This window comes from Stegostoma tigrinum, chromosome 4 (genome assembly GCF_030684315.1).
Source record: "Stegostoma tigrinum isolate sSteTig4 chromosome 4, sSteTig4.hap1, whole genome shotgun sequence".
Classification (NCBI taxonomy): domain Eukaryota; kingdom Metazoa; phylum Chordata; class Chondrichthyes; order Orectolobiformes; family Stegostomatidae; genus Stegostoma; species Stegostoma tigrinum.
This window is the reverse complement of record NC_081357.1, coordinates 28,927,315-28,940,039: the sequence shown is the minus strand read 5'-3', so window position 1 is coordinate 28,940,039 and position 12,725 is coordinate 28,927,315. Positions and strand designations below refer to the sequence as shown.

At 42.5% G+C, this 12,725-nt stretch overlaps 1 protein-coding gene across 6 annotated transcripts in view; it reads right to left on the bottom strand.

Moving 5' to 3' along the window:
* atg5 (ATG5 autophagy related 5 homolog (S. cerevisiae)) overlaps positions 1-12,506 on the bottom strand; it is a 250,982-nt gene extending 238,476 nt beyond the window's left edge. For 4 of the 6 annotated variants that reach the window (XM_048530924.2, XM_048530920.2, XM_048530925.2 and 1 more), the window contains exons 1-3: positions 12,382-12,506; positions 10,441-10,596; positions 4,567-4,694 (exon numbers count right to left, since the gene is read on the bottom strand). In XM_048530924.2, the coding sequence (XP_048386881.1) occupies positions 4,567-4,694; positions 10,441-10,548 (236 nt within the window). In that variant the 5' untranslated portion in view covers positions 10,549-10,596; positions 12,382-12,506. Of the gene's footprint in view, positions 1-4,566; positions 4,695-10,440; positions 10,597-11,727; positions 11,926-12,008; positions 12,082-12,381 lie in introns of those variants that run through there. The other 2 variants (XM_048530922.2, XM_048530921.2) reach the window with 2 other exon arrangements.
* Between the last annotated feature and the right edge of the window lie 219 nt (positions 12,507-12,725).

Below are 12,725 nucleotides of genomic sequence, written 5' to 3'. Positions count from 1 at the left end.
CACCACACAGGCAGAAGCAATTCTAGCTCATCATCACCTTAAGGCAATTAAGGATGCGCAAGAAATGAGAGTCCCATAAGCTGTGTCCACATGCCTTTTTCTCCGAAAAGAGGATATAAAGCTGCAACTTAAAGTGCATAAACCCTTAAAAATACAGCAATAAATATCAAACACATTACATTCATCTGTTACAAACCTTATATGTTTTGTAAAGAAAGTTAATCTATCTTTAAAATGGTCACAAATAATTTTCCTAAAAGGCTTTCAGAACCATATAGCTTCTCCTGGGTTCACCTATAGCCAAAACAGATTGATTGCAATCACAGTTATTAAATAATTAAAAGGTATGAAGACTCAAAGCTTCAGTCATGTTGAGAGTCAGGAGATCCTGCACATGAATTTCCACATAGCTGACTTTGCTATGTCGAACATGACATGTGCAGCCATTATGTTTGATTGTGATTAACAAGATGTTGTAAAGCCATGCAAAGGAAAACTATCTGAACACCAAGAGACACGTTGAAACAAATGCTCTCAACAGGGAGACTGAGTAAAGCATTGACAGAAAATTAGCTAAAGGTCTGCTATTTTGAACCAGGTTTCCAACAGTCACAGCTCTCAGAGCCATAAAAGTAAAACAAAGGACAATACTCTCTCTCCCAAGAGCTGAATCTACCTGTGGGAAACAACCCACAACAGTTTGACCATAGAAGCCATCACGGCGGCTGAAGCAGACTTCAAATTTCAACACTACATAAGACAATCTTCACACAAGTAAGATCGACAATGATGAGACTAAACTGATTTTTTCATTTCATAAGGCCTGAACCATACCCACTCTCCTCTACCTGGTCGAGCCGGTCTTTACTTTGAACAACTTCTCCAATAACTCCTCCCACTTTCTTCAGGTAAGAGAGCACCAAGGATAACCACAAGTCTCAGATATTCCTGCCTGTGTGGGGTATATGGAACAATCCTTGTTCCAGTCCTACTCAGCCCCCACCCACCACTCTTTCTCTTGTACATTGATGATATCATCAGTGCTGCTTCCCTTTCTCATCCGGAATTGAGAAAGTTTTATCAATTTAGCTTCCAATTTCCACACACCATCATTTAATCCATCCCTGAATTTCCCATTCCCTTCAACGAGTTTGATTCAATTTTGGGGACGACCTGGCCACCAATATTCAACAAAAACTCATCGATTCCCACAGTTACCTTGACTATACATCCTCACAGCCTCCTTCCTGTAAATATTCTATTCCATTCTCCCAGCTCCTTCATCTCATCTTTTCCAATGATACCAACTTCGACAAGGAGGCCTCTGAAAATGTTCACCTTCTTCTCAAGTAGGAATCCCCCAGTTGTGGCTGGCAGGGCCCTCAGCTGCATCCAAGCTATCTCCTGCACTACGGCCTTTGCTCCTTCTCTTTCCTCCCACAACGGACATAGGAACATTGGAATTAAGAGTCAATTCAGCCCTTTGAACCTGCTCCTCGATTAAACATAATTATGGCTGATTTTATCCTTGTCTCAACTCCACTTGTCAGCCTGCTTCTCAAGTCCTTTATCCCACTTTTTAATCAGAACATACCTTTTTTTTCTTGAATCTCTTGATTAACTCTGCCTCCACTGCACTCTGGGGCAGCGAGTTCCACAGTTTCACAACTCAGAGAAATGGTTTCTCTGCATTTCAGTTTTAAACTACCTCCTCTCGCTCAAATCTACAACCTCTTCTTTGAACGGTCCCAGAGAGGGAACATTTGATCAACATCCACCTTATCAATCCCTTTTAGCATTTTATATACCTGAATGAGATCTCCCTCATTCTTCTAAACCGCAACGAGTACAAGCCCAAGCCCAAACTATTCAACTGCTCGTCATACAAGAGCCCTTTCATCCCTGGAATCAACATGTTGGACCTCCAATGAACTGCTTCCAGGGCCACCAAATTCATCTTCAAGTAAGCGAGACCAAAACAGAACACAATATTCCAGGTGTGATCTCATTAAAAAAAAACCAAAAGAACTGCAGATGCTGTAAATCAGGAACAAAAACAAAGTTGCTGGAAAAGCTCAGCAGGTCTGGCAGCATGTGTGCAGGAGAAAACAGAGTTAACGTTTCGGGTCCAGTGACCCTTCCACTCTACCCTTAACCCCTGGGACCTAAGCTTTTTGATCTCGTTAATGCTTCATATAATTGTAACAACACTTCTGTACTTTTCTAATTCAGTCCTTGACTGCCAGGGTAGCCTTTCTTTTTATATGCTGCATTTGCTTACCCACTTTCTGCAATTCATGCACAAAGATGCCCAGTTCCCTCCTGCTGATGCATTTTGAATCTGCTTCCCATTTAAATAATAATTTGCCTGTTTATTTTTCCTGCCAAAACGGACAACCTCACACTTAGCTACATTAAACTCCATCTGCTAGATTCTGGCCCATTCTCCTAGCCTATCAATATCCACCTATAAACTCTCATCACAGCCTGCTTCCCCACCTATCATCTGCAAATTTTGCTATGTTACATTCTGTCCCTTCTTGCAAATCATTTATATTGATTGTAAATAGTTGAGGTGTGACAACTGAACCCTGCGACACCCCACTACTTATAGTTTTTCATCCAGAGAAAGACCCATTCATCCCAAGTCTCTTCTTTCTGTCAGTTAGCCAATCCTCTACACAAGTCAAGACTCTACCCTTAACCCTGGGACCTAAACTTTTGGATCAGTCTTTTATTGGGCACCTTGTCACGTGCCTTCTGGAAATACACCACATCTACTGAATCCCCATTATCCACCATGCTGGTCACATCCTCAAACAACTCAAGAGTTAGTAAAGTACATCTTGCCCTTCATGAACAAAAACAAAGTTGCTGGAAAAACTCAGCAGGTCTGGTAGCATCTGTGAAGGAAAAAACAGTGTTAATGCCTTGGGTCCGGTGATCCTTCCTCAGAGCCAGACCCGAAACTTTTGTTTTTGTTCCTGATTTACAGCATCTGCCGTTCATTCGGTTTGCCCTTCATGAAACTGTGCTGACACTAGTGAATTCAGCTTTGTTTTGCCAAGAGTTCTGTTATCGCCTCCTTTATGATTGCCTCCAGCAACTTCCCCACTACAGAAGTCAAATGAACTGATCTGTAGTTTCTCATTTTTCGTCTATCCCCATTCTTGAATCAGGGTGTCACATTAGCATGTTTCCAATCCACTGATACCCTTCCAAATTCCAGAGAATTTTGCAATATTGTAAATAATGCATCCACTATTTCTGCTGCCATCTCATTTTATATTCTAAAGTGCAAGCCATCAGGACTCAGGCTTATCTGCCTTTAATTCCATCACTTCACTTAACACCTTCTCCCTGGTAATTTCACCAAGTTCCACTGTACTACCTGCAGCTTTTCTGGAAGAAATGATTTCACTGTGAAAACACACAAAATATCGGTTACTGCCTCTACCATTTTGGAGTTTCCCACTACTACCTCACCGTTTTCATCTTCTATCAGTGTACCCGTCTACCATCCGACCATTTCCATCACCTCCAGCAGGATGCCACCACTAGACATATTCCCCTCCCTTCCCTTGTCAGTATTCTACAGGGACCGTTCCCTCCAGACACTTTTGCCCACTTCCAACATCGCTCTAGAACCCCACAGTACCTTCCCATGCAATCGCAGAAAGTCTAACACTTATCTACTGACTTCCTTTCTCCTCACCATCCATCACATCAAACACATATTTCAGGTGATGCAGCAACTTACACGCACTTTACTCAATTCAGTCAACTGTGTTCACTGTTCACAACGAGCTCTCCTCTACAGTGGAGAAAGAAAGCACAGATTGGGCTTTTTCGGTTCTTTTCTGTTTCTTGGCTCCATCTCCTCCTGTCATTTACTCCTTCCCCTTCCCTACCCCTTTTTTAGCAAACAAACCAAGCTTTTCCAGCTACAATCAGTTTTGAAGAAGGGTCAACAGACCCAAAACATCAATTCTGCTTTCTGTTCAGAGATGCTGCCAGACCTGCTCACAGAAAATACTGCACCCTTTATATGTATGACTGAATCTGGAACAATTGGAGCAGAAGTACATGGTAAGTAGACAGACATTACCTCTTTGTTCATCCCTAGATGCTTTGAGAGGATGATTATGAGATGTTTTCTTGAATTGTTGTATTTCTTCGAGTTTTGGTAGGCCCATATTGCTGACTTAATTAAACATCCAATATTTGCATCTGTCCCCGATCACTAATCTGATTTGTCTCAAATCACGTATGCCCGTTGTTCTGAAGAATCATACCAAATTCAAAAGGTTAACTGTTTCTCTCTCCACAGATGCTGCCAGACCCAAGCTTCTTTCATGTTCTCCGTGCTTAATCCAAGTTCAAGTTAGTTGATTTCTTTTGAAAGTTAGATTTGAGCATTTTTGCTAGGGAGTTTTGACGCGTATTTTAGTGGGGTGTAAAACTTCGACATGGAAAAACTTGTTTCAATCACAGAAAGTAGACAACCAACCAGCATTGTAAAATTTACAAAACATAAATTATACAGGATATCAAACAGAAGCTCACCACTTCAAAGGTACTCCTTCGTATTCAAACCATATTTCTCCAATATCCTCTTGTCTCATTACTTTCTGGAAGTGCTTTTTAGCTTTGTCAGTTACCAGCATCAAATAACTCACTCTTGGCAACAGCAGCTGAAAAGAAATTCAGCAAATTAGCACATTTATAATCTTTGTAAACATGCCAAAGTCAGATAGGTTTTTTATCATGACAGGATTGTGGGAAGTGTTGGGAGCGAATTCTGTGGAAATAAACACAGTCACCAAAATCTCCAACTTGTACCCAAAAAGTGGTGTTGACATCTATTTTTTAACTTAGAAGCTCAAGTCAAATATTTCTAAACAAGGTTTAATTGAAAATTCAATTTTACCCTTACCTGACATACTGTCACTAATATCATTTTTAAAAATCACTACTTTTTCTAAATTGTGTATTTTTTTAAAATGGAAGTTACAACCATGTGTACCTGCTCCCCCAGTCACGAAGCTGATCTTTCCCACATCCTCTATGCTTGGTGTCGGTCTTCGACACAGCGAGGGTGTATAACAGTACAGTTTGATAAAAGCTCACAGTTCACTTTTCTTCCACTCCTTTTGGACAGGCCTGGCATTTGACTCAACATTATTACATTCTTAAATTTATTTCAGAATGTACTGTGATTACATATGCAGAGAAGCAGCTTTTTAGAAACTCTCTTCAGACGTTTCTCTGCTAGAAGGATTCATTTAGACAGCATTGTTAATTTTAAGAAAGAGAACATGGGAAAGCCCATTACACCAGTATGTTAAATGGAATATTTTCCTGATTCTCCATTTCTCCTTATTTAGCCAATCTTCTATCCTTGCAACCATATCACACTCTATCCCATGAGCTCTGATTTTGTATAACATTATGTGCTACATTATCAAATGTCCTTTTGGAAATTCAAATACAACTGCTGGCATCTCTTTATTGACCCTCAAAGAACTCTGGTAAATTTGCTGGTGTATCCTTATGTTTGGATGCTCTTCACTATCAATCATCAGCCTGCACAAGTGCCTACTCCTTTCTCTTCAACTTTCCAACTCTCCCCTTGTGCAACTATAATGAGTATTACAAGCAGGGCAACACAACAGATTAGCGCAGATCAACAATAATTTCCAAGTTTTCACTTAAGTGTTCTGGTTAGAATTTGTTTATGTATATGACAACTAAGGCTCAGTTAGGAGCACACATTCTTTGGAGTCAAAAGGTTGTGTATTGAAGTCTCGCTCCCATGCCGGAGCACAAAAATGAGTCAACATTCTAGTGCAGTACTGAGGAACCTGCAAGGTTGGAGGTGCCACCTTTCAGATGAAAAATTAATCCAAAGCACTGTCTGCCTTGTCAAGTGGATTTAAAATATCCCATGGCACTATTTAGAACAACCGCACAGCAGTTATCCCCAATGTGTTGGCCTTTATTTATTCGAGGATCAACACAGTAAAAACAGGACATCTGGCCATTATCAGAATGCTGCTTGAGTTTGGTGTGAGTAAATTAGTATCCAAAATGTAAAGCATTTTGCACACCAGGTCAGTACGATGTTACATGCAGAGTTTTTTTAAATGTTCAAACAAAGCAGGAACAGAAGGTCTAAGGGTGAACAAACATTAAATTGTGATACAGAGGAGTTTGGCTTGCAATGCATTTGACCCTGAAATTAATTCATTTGAGACTTGGTAAAGGTGGAACTTCTGTATCATCCAAAAACAAGCTGTTTAGACCATAAGATGCAAGAGCAGAATTAGGCCACTCAGCCAATCGAGTCTGCTCCACCTTTAGATGTTGGCTGATAAGGCTCTCGATCCCATTCTCCAGCCTCTGCCCGATAACTCTTGATCCCCTCACTAATCGAGAACTTGTCTACTTCAGCCTCAAATACACTCAATGACTTGGCTTTCACAGCCTTCTGCGACAATGAATTCCACAGGTTCACCACCCTTTGGCTGAAGAAATTCTTTATCTATTATCCCTTCATTCTGAGCCTATGTCTTCAGGTCCCGGTATCTCCGATTACTGGAAACATTTGTGTCCATTCCATCCAGGTCTCTCAGTATCCTATAAGTTTCAATGAAATCCCACCATCATTCTAAAACTCAAGAGTACATACCCAGAGTCCTCAACCATTTCTCATACGACAGGCCCTTTATCATCGGGTTCAGTCTTGTAAACCTCCTCTTGACTTCTCTAACACCAGTACATCCTTCCTCAGATAAGCAGCATAAAACTACACACAATATTCCAAATAATAAAGTGTGGAGCTGGATGAACACAGCAGGCCAAGCAGTATCTTAGGAGCACAAAAGCTGACGTTTCGGGCCTAGACCCTTCATCAGAAAAGGGGGAGGCAAAGAGGGTTCTGAAATAAATAGGGAGAGAGGGGGAGGCAGATTGATGGTGAATAGAGGAGAAGATAGGTAGAGAGGAGACAGACAAGTTAAAGGGGCGGTGATGAAGCCAGTAGGAGGTGAGTGTAGGTGGGGAGGTAGGGAACGGATAGGTCAGTCCGGGGAGGACGGACGGACGAGTCAAGGGGGCGGGATGAGGTTCGTGGGTAAGAAATGGGGGTGTGGCTTGATTTGGGAGGAGGAGATAGGTGAGAGGAAGAACAGGTTAGGGAGGCGGGCATGAGCTGGGCTGGTTTGGAATGCAGTGGACGCAGGAGGAGAAATAGATTTCGAAGCTTGTGAAATCCTCATTGATACTCCTCTGTCCATCTTCGATACGCTGCCCCTGTCTCCCTGTTTATTTCAGAACCCTCGCCCCACCCCCTTTTCTGATCAAGGGTTTAGGCTCAAAACGTCAGCTTTTGTGCTCCTCAGATGCTGCTTGGCCTGTGTTCATCCACATTGTTATCTCAGATTCTCCAGCATCTGCAGTTCCCATTATCCCTGACACAATATTCCAAATGCCATCTAACCAGAGCCTTATACGTCATGAACAATATATCACTGCTCTTTTAAATCAGTCCTCATGAAATTAATGCTAACGCTATTTGCTTTCCTACCTACTGACCAAACCCACGTGCTAACCTTAGAAGAATCCCGAATTAGGATGGCTAAGTCAATTTGTGCTTCAGATTTCTGAAGCCTTTCCCAATTTAGAACACAGGCTATGCCTCCACTCTTCCTACCAAAAAGTGCACAACCTTAGACTTTACCACATTATATCCCATCTGCCACTTCTTTGCTCACTCCCCTACCCTGTCAAAGTCCATCTGTAGCTTCCCTGCTTCCTCAACGTTACCTGTCCCTCCAACTATCCTTGTGTCTCTTGCAAACTTAGCAATAATGCCTTCAATCCCTTCATCCAGATCATTAATGTTTAACACAAATAGTTGTGGTCCCATCAGGGGCTCCTGCGGAAGTTCACTAGTCACTGGCTGTCATTCTGAAAAAGACCCCTTTATCCCCACTCTCTGCCTTTGGCCAGTCAACCTCATGCAAGTGCATTTCCCCTAAAACCATGGACTCTTCTGTTACTTAACAGCCTCCCTGCACAATACCTTGTCAAAGGTCTCTCGAAATTCAAACAGATCAAATACACTGGCTTTCTTCAGTCCAATTTGTTTGTTACCTCTTCAAAGAATTCTAACAGATTTTCCAGGCAAGACCTCCCCTTGACAAAGCCATGCTGACTAATATTTTACAATGCACATGCAAGTACTCCACAATCCCATCCTCAATAATGGACTCTAAAATCCTACCAACAATCGAGGTAAGGCTAACTGGCCTTAATTTCCTGTTTGCTACCTCCCTTTTATCTTAAACAGGAGTGTTACATTAATTATGTTCCAGTCCTCTGGGACCCTCCCTGACTCCAGTGATTCGCGAAAGATTACCACCAATGCTTCTACAATCTCCACACCTATCACCTTCAGAACTCTGGGGTGTAGTCCATCTGGTCTGGGTGATTTATCCAACTGCAGGCCTCACAGCTTTCCCAGTACCTTTTCTTTAGCGATGGTCACTACATTCACCTCTGCCCCTGACTCTCATGAAATTTTGGTATACTCGTGGTGTCTTCCACTGTGAAGACTAATGCAAAGTAACTATTCCGTACCTCTACAATTTCTTTGACCCCCATTACTACTTCATTTCCCAGCCAATGTCCACTCTTGCCTCTCTCTTACCTTTTATACATCTAAGAAAAACTCTTGCAATCTGCTTTTATAATACTAGTAAGCATACCCTCATTTAATTTTCTTCTTCCCTGCCCCAACCCTGGCATTGCTTGGTTAAGAAATCTTCTGCTGGTTTTTGAAGGCTTCCCCCTGAAGCATCATCACATTGTATGTTCTATCTTTTCCTTTTGCTTTTATGCTGTCTCTGATTTCTCGTCAGCCATGGTTGCTTCACTTGCCTCTGGTCTGTTTCTTCATTGGAATGATTTCTGCTGTGCCTCCTGAATTACTTCCAGAATCTCCTGCCATTGCTGCACCGCAGTCTTCCCTTCTAGATTCCCTGTCCAATCAATTCAGGTTAGTACCTCCCTCATGTCTTTGTAGTTGCCTTTGCTCAACTGTAATACCGTTACATTTGATTTTACCTTCTCCCTCTGAAACGGCAGGTTGATTTCTAACATACAATGATCACTGCCACCCCTAGGGGCTCTTTCATTTTCAGACCCCAAATCAAGTTTACCTCATTACACCAAATCCAAAACTCCCTACTCCACAGCAGGATCTACCTCAAGCTGCTCCAAAAAAAAATCTCAGAATTCCTTTCTTCAGGATCTGCTACCAACCTGATTTTCCCAGTCCACCTATATATTGAAGTCCCCCATGTTTATTGTAATAGTGCCTCTCTTACACACCTTTTCTTTCTTCTGATTTATTTTCTGCCTCACATCCTGACTGTTCTAGGAGGCCTTTGCGGCTCCTCAACTCTACCGATACAGATTCCATTCCTTCCGACTGTAGATTATTTCTTGCTATCAATTTAATTTCATTTCTTACTTACAAAGCAACCACATCTTCTCTGCCCATCCTTTCAATGTATGCTTGGATATTCAGTTCCCAACCCTGATCCACTGGCAACCAAATCTGTGATATCCACAATATCATACCTGCCAATTTCAATCTGTGCTACAAGGTTATTTACCTTGTTTCCCACACTGAATGCATTCAAGTGCAATACCCTCAATCCTGCGTTGACTACCCCCTTCTCATAGTTATCCACTTCTCTGCTGTGCCCGATGTCCGATTCCTGGCTTTTTCCATACTGTCTGCCCTATTACTTCTTTTAGAAAGATTAATAATCTCTGCTGCGCCCTCCCCCTCTTTAAATTTTTCCATGCAACTGAACCTACCTCCACAATTCAGTTTAAAGACCTATTCACAGCACTAGTTATGTGATTCGCTAGGACTCTGGCCCCAGCATGATTCAGGTAGAGCCTGATCCATTGGAACAACTTTTTCCCCCATTACTGGTGCCGATGTCCCAGGAATTCAAATGCATTTCTCCCACACCAATCTTTGAGCCACAAGTTTACCTCTAATCTTATTGACCCTGTGCCAATTAGCTTGCAGTTAAGACATTTCAAACTAGAGGAGGGTCAATTACTCCCGGATAGTTTCTATCAGATTAGTGGACAGGGGTAAAAAAGAAAAACAAACAGTCAACAGACAAGAAGGAAAACATCCATGTCACAAATACACCACTTGTTTTTCATCAAATAAATTGTTCAAACCAAAATCAGATGTTTAAGTGTCCCTAGTTATTAACAGAATGTACAGAAGTACAGCCCAGTCATTTAAAGTGATTTGCACTTAATACCTCAATCATAAATTGAATCAGTCTTGCCCCATTCCATAAAGCCAAAGATATGCAAACAAGTATTTTCTTTCCTCAGACTTACATAATAAGGTTCAGCCTCTCTTTCAGTTACTTCATCCTGAGATAAAGTGAAACAGGTTGGTATTCTTCCAAACCAAACATCCCGTAATACATCTCTGTCATCTGTCATTTTTCCAACACTCTATGTAGCACATAGAGACAGGTGCGTCTGTCACAGCTTTGGGAATAAAAAAGAATAAGTACACATTCAGCTGGTAAAACCCTGAAGCTGTGTTCAACTCTAACATTTTCTCCCTTTCCATTAAAGTGAAATACATCCTTCATAATATCATGATTGAACTTAAAAAAAAGCGTAAAGAGCGAGCGTACATCCATCAACACCATCAAGCAATTACTTCATACTTTTCTACTCAAAACTAATCATCTCACTTTCTTAATCAAGGTAAATTCTTGCCAAATTATAAGAAATATGGGTAGGCCAAACAAACCTTGAATTTATTCTGCTATTTAACAGTCATAGTTGATCATCTAACTCCACCTGCCCACACTATTCCTCTATCTTGATTCCCTTACTCCCTAGACATCAGTCAACTTCTGTCCTAATATCTTATCACAGTCTGAAACTGATAGTCCTTTATTCTGAGGTTGCAATCCTTAGTTGTAGACTTCCTCTACCCTATTAAGTCTCTTAAGAATTTTGTGTTTCAGTTAGATCAATTCTCAATCTTCTAAATCTATGCAACCTCGCATCCTAAGACGCTCCCCTCAGCCTAGGTACCAGTCCACAGAACCTTTGTAATATTTGTTTCATGATAGTATATCCTTCCGTAGACAAGGAGGCCAAAAATGTACACGCAACTCTCTATTCTCTGAAATAGTGAATATAATTTTAAAACTTTGTCATATTTGTACTCTAATACTTTCGTAATAAAAGCTCTCATACTATTTTCTTTCACATTGAGTGCTGTACCTTCAAGTTAACTTCATGACGACATGTATAAAGACATTTAGGTCACTGAACAGTAACAGTGTATTGTCCCACACTCTAAGGAAAAAAATCTGAAATGGATAACTCAGGATCTCTCCAATTATATTCCACTTATGTTTTAGTCCAAACAGTTAACATAGACAAGAGTATTTCACACTCAGATGTATAATGATGAAGCATTTCAAACTGGCTAAGGCAACACTATTTTGTAAGGAGGCTAACGTTCTCCAAATGCCCTTTTCTGATGGGTGTCGCAAAACTTCACCTCATCCCCAGGCCTAGATACATGCACATACAAGGAAAGGATGTCGTCAAATAAGAGGAAAGGCAATAAAATTTCCGACATCATTCACGACTTACTGACAACAAGCCGTCCGGAAATTGTTTCGTTTTAAACATATGCAAGTGAAATCCTCTGATTTTTGCAGAGAAACTTAATTAAACAGCTCCAAACTAACGGGCGATTGTGGGCAAAGTCAGACACTGATTTTCACGGTTTAAAACCTCAAAGGAAGTTCTGTCTTTCATGTCAAACCATAACTAGTCATTCCCTTTCCCACTCCACCCTCCCAACTGTGCAATCTCTTCTTTCAAGAATCAAAATGTGGGCGTCAATTCCTCCCAAACGGGAGACGACATACCAACGGCTTCCCTCCGCGGGAACGCGCACAGGCCTGGGGACGCGCGCCCGCACACACACACCGCACGCCCCCACTTCTCCTGTCCACGGGGACGCGCACGCCCTCACCTCTCCTGTCCACGGGGACGCGCACGTCCCGGAACGCGCTTCTGTCCCCAGGAGGCGCACGCCCCCTTCTCTACCCGCCCCTCACGCCCTGGGGTAGGGAAGGCGCACGTCCCTCCTCCTTTGCCCCATAGGACGTACAGGCCCCAGTCCTACACCTGTCCCCAGCGATGGGCAGAGCCGTAGCCCCACCATCCCACAAGGCCGCCCTCAGAAACAGTGAACAGACGCAAGCGACTCACACGGAGGTTTAAGACCTATCATCTTACCCGAGCTTTCCTCTCCTCCCCACCCCGCCACTTCCCGCACAAATGTGCTGTTCCGATCGGTCCACTTCCGGCCGCCGGCTCATTCGCGGAATCAAAACCCCAAAGAGCCCCGACCTCGCGCACAACCTGCGTCCTCAGCACGTGACCACCATCGGCAGCAGGATGGGCGCGGACCAGATGAGGGCGGTGCCACAGCGCCACTGCTGCCTTGGAAGAAGCGCGACTGCCATATCTCCACGAAGTGGTGCAAAGGGGGCAGTGTAGCTTCAGTGTGTTGAGCTTGATCTTCTAAATCGACTGGGACAGTCAGCTGGGAGCAGGAATAGGGCGTTGAGCTTGCCCCG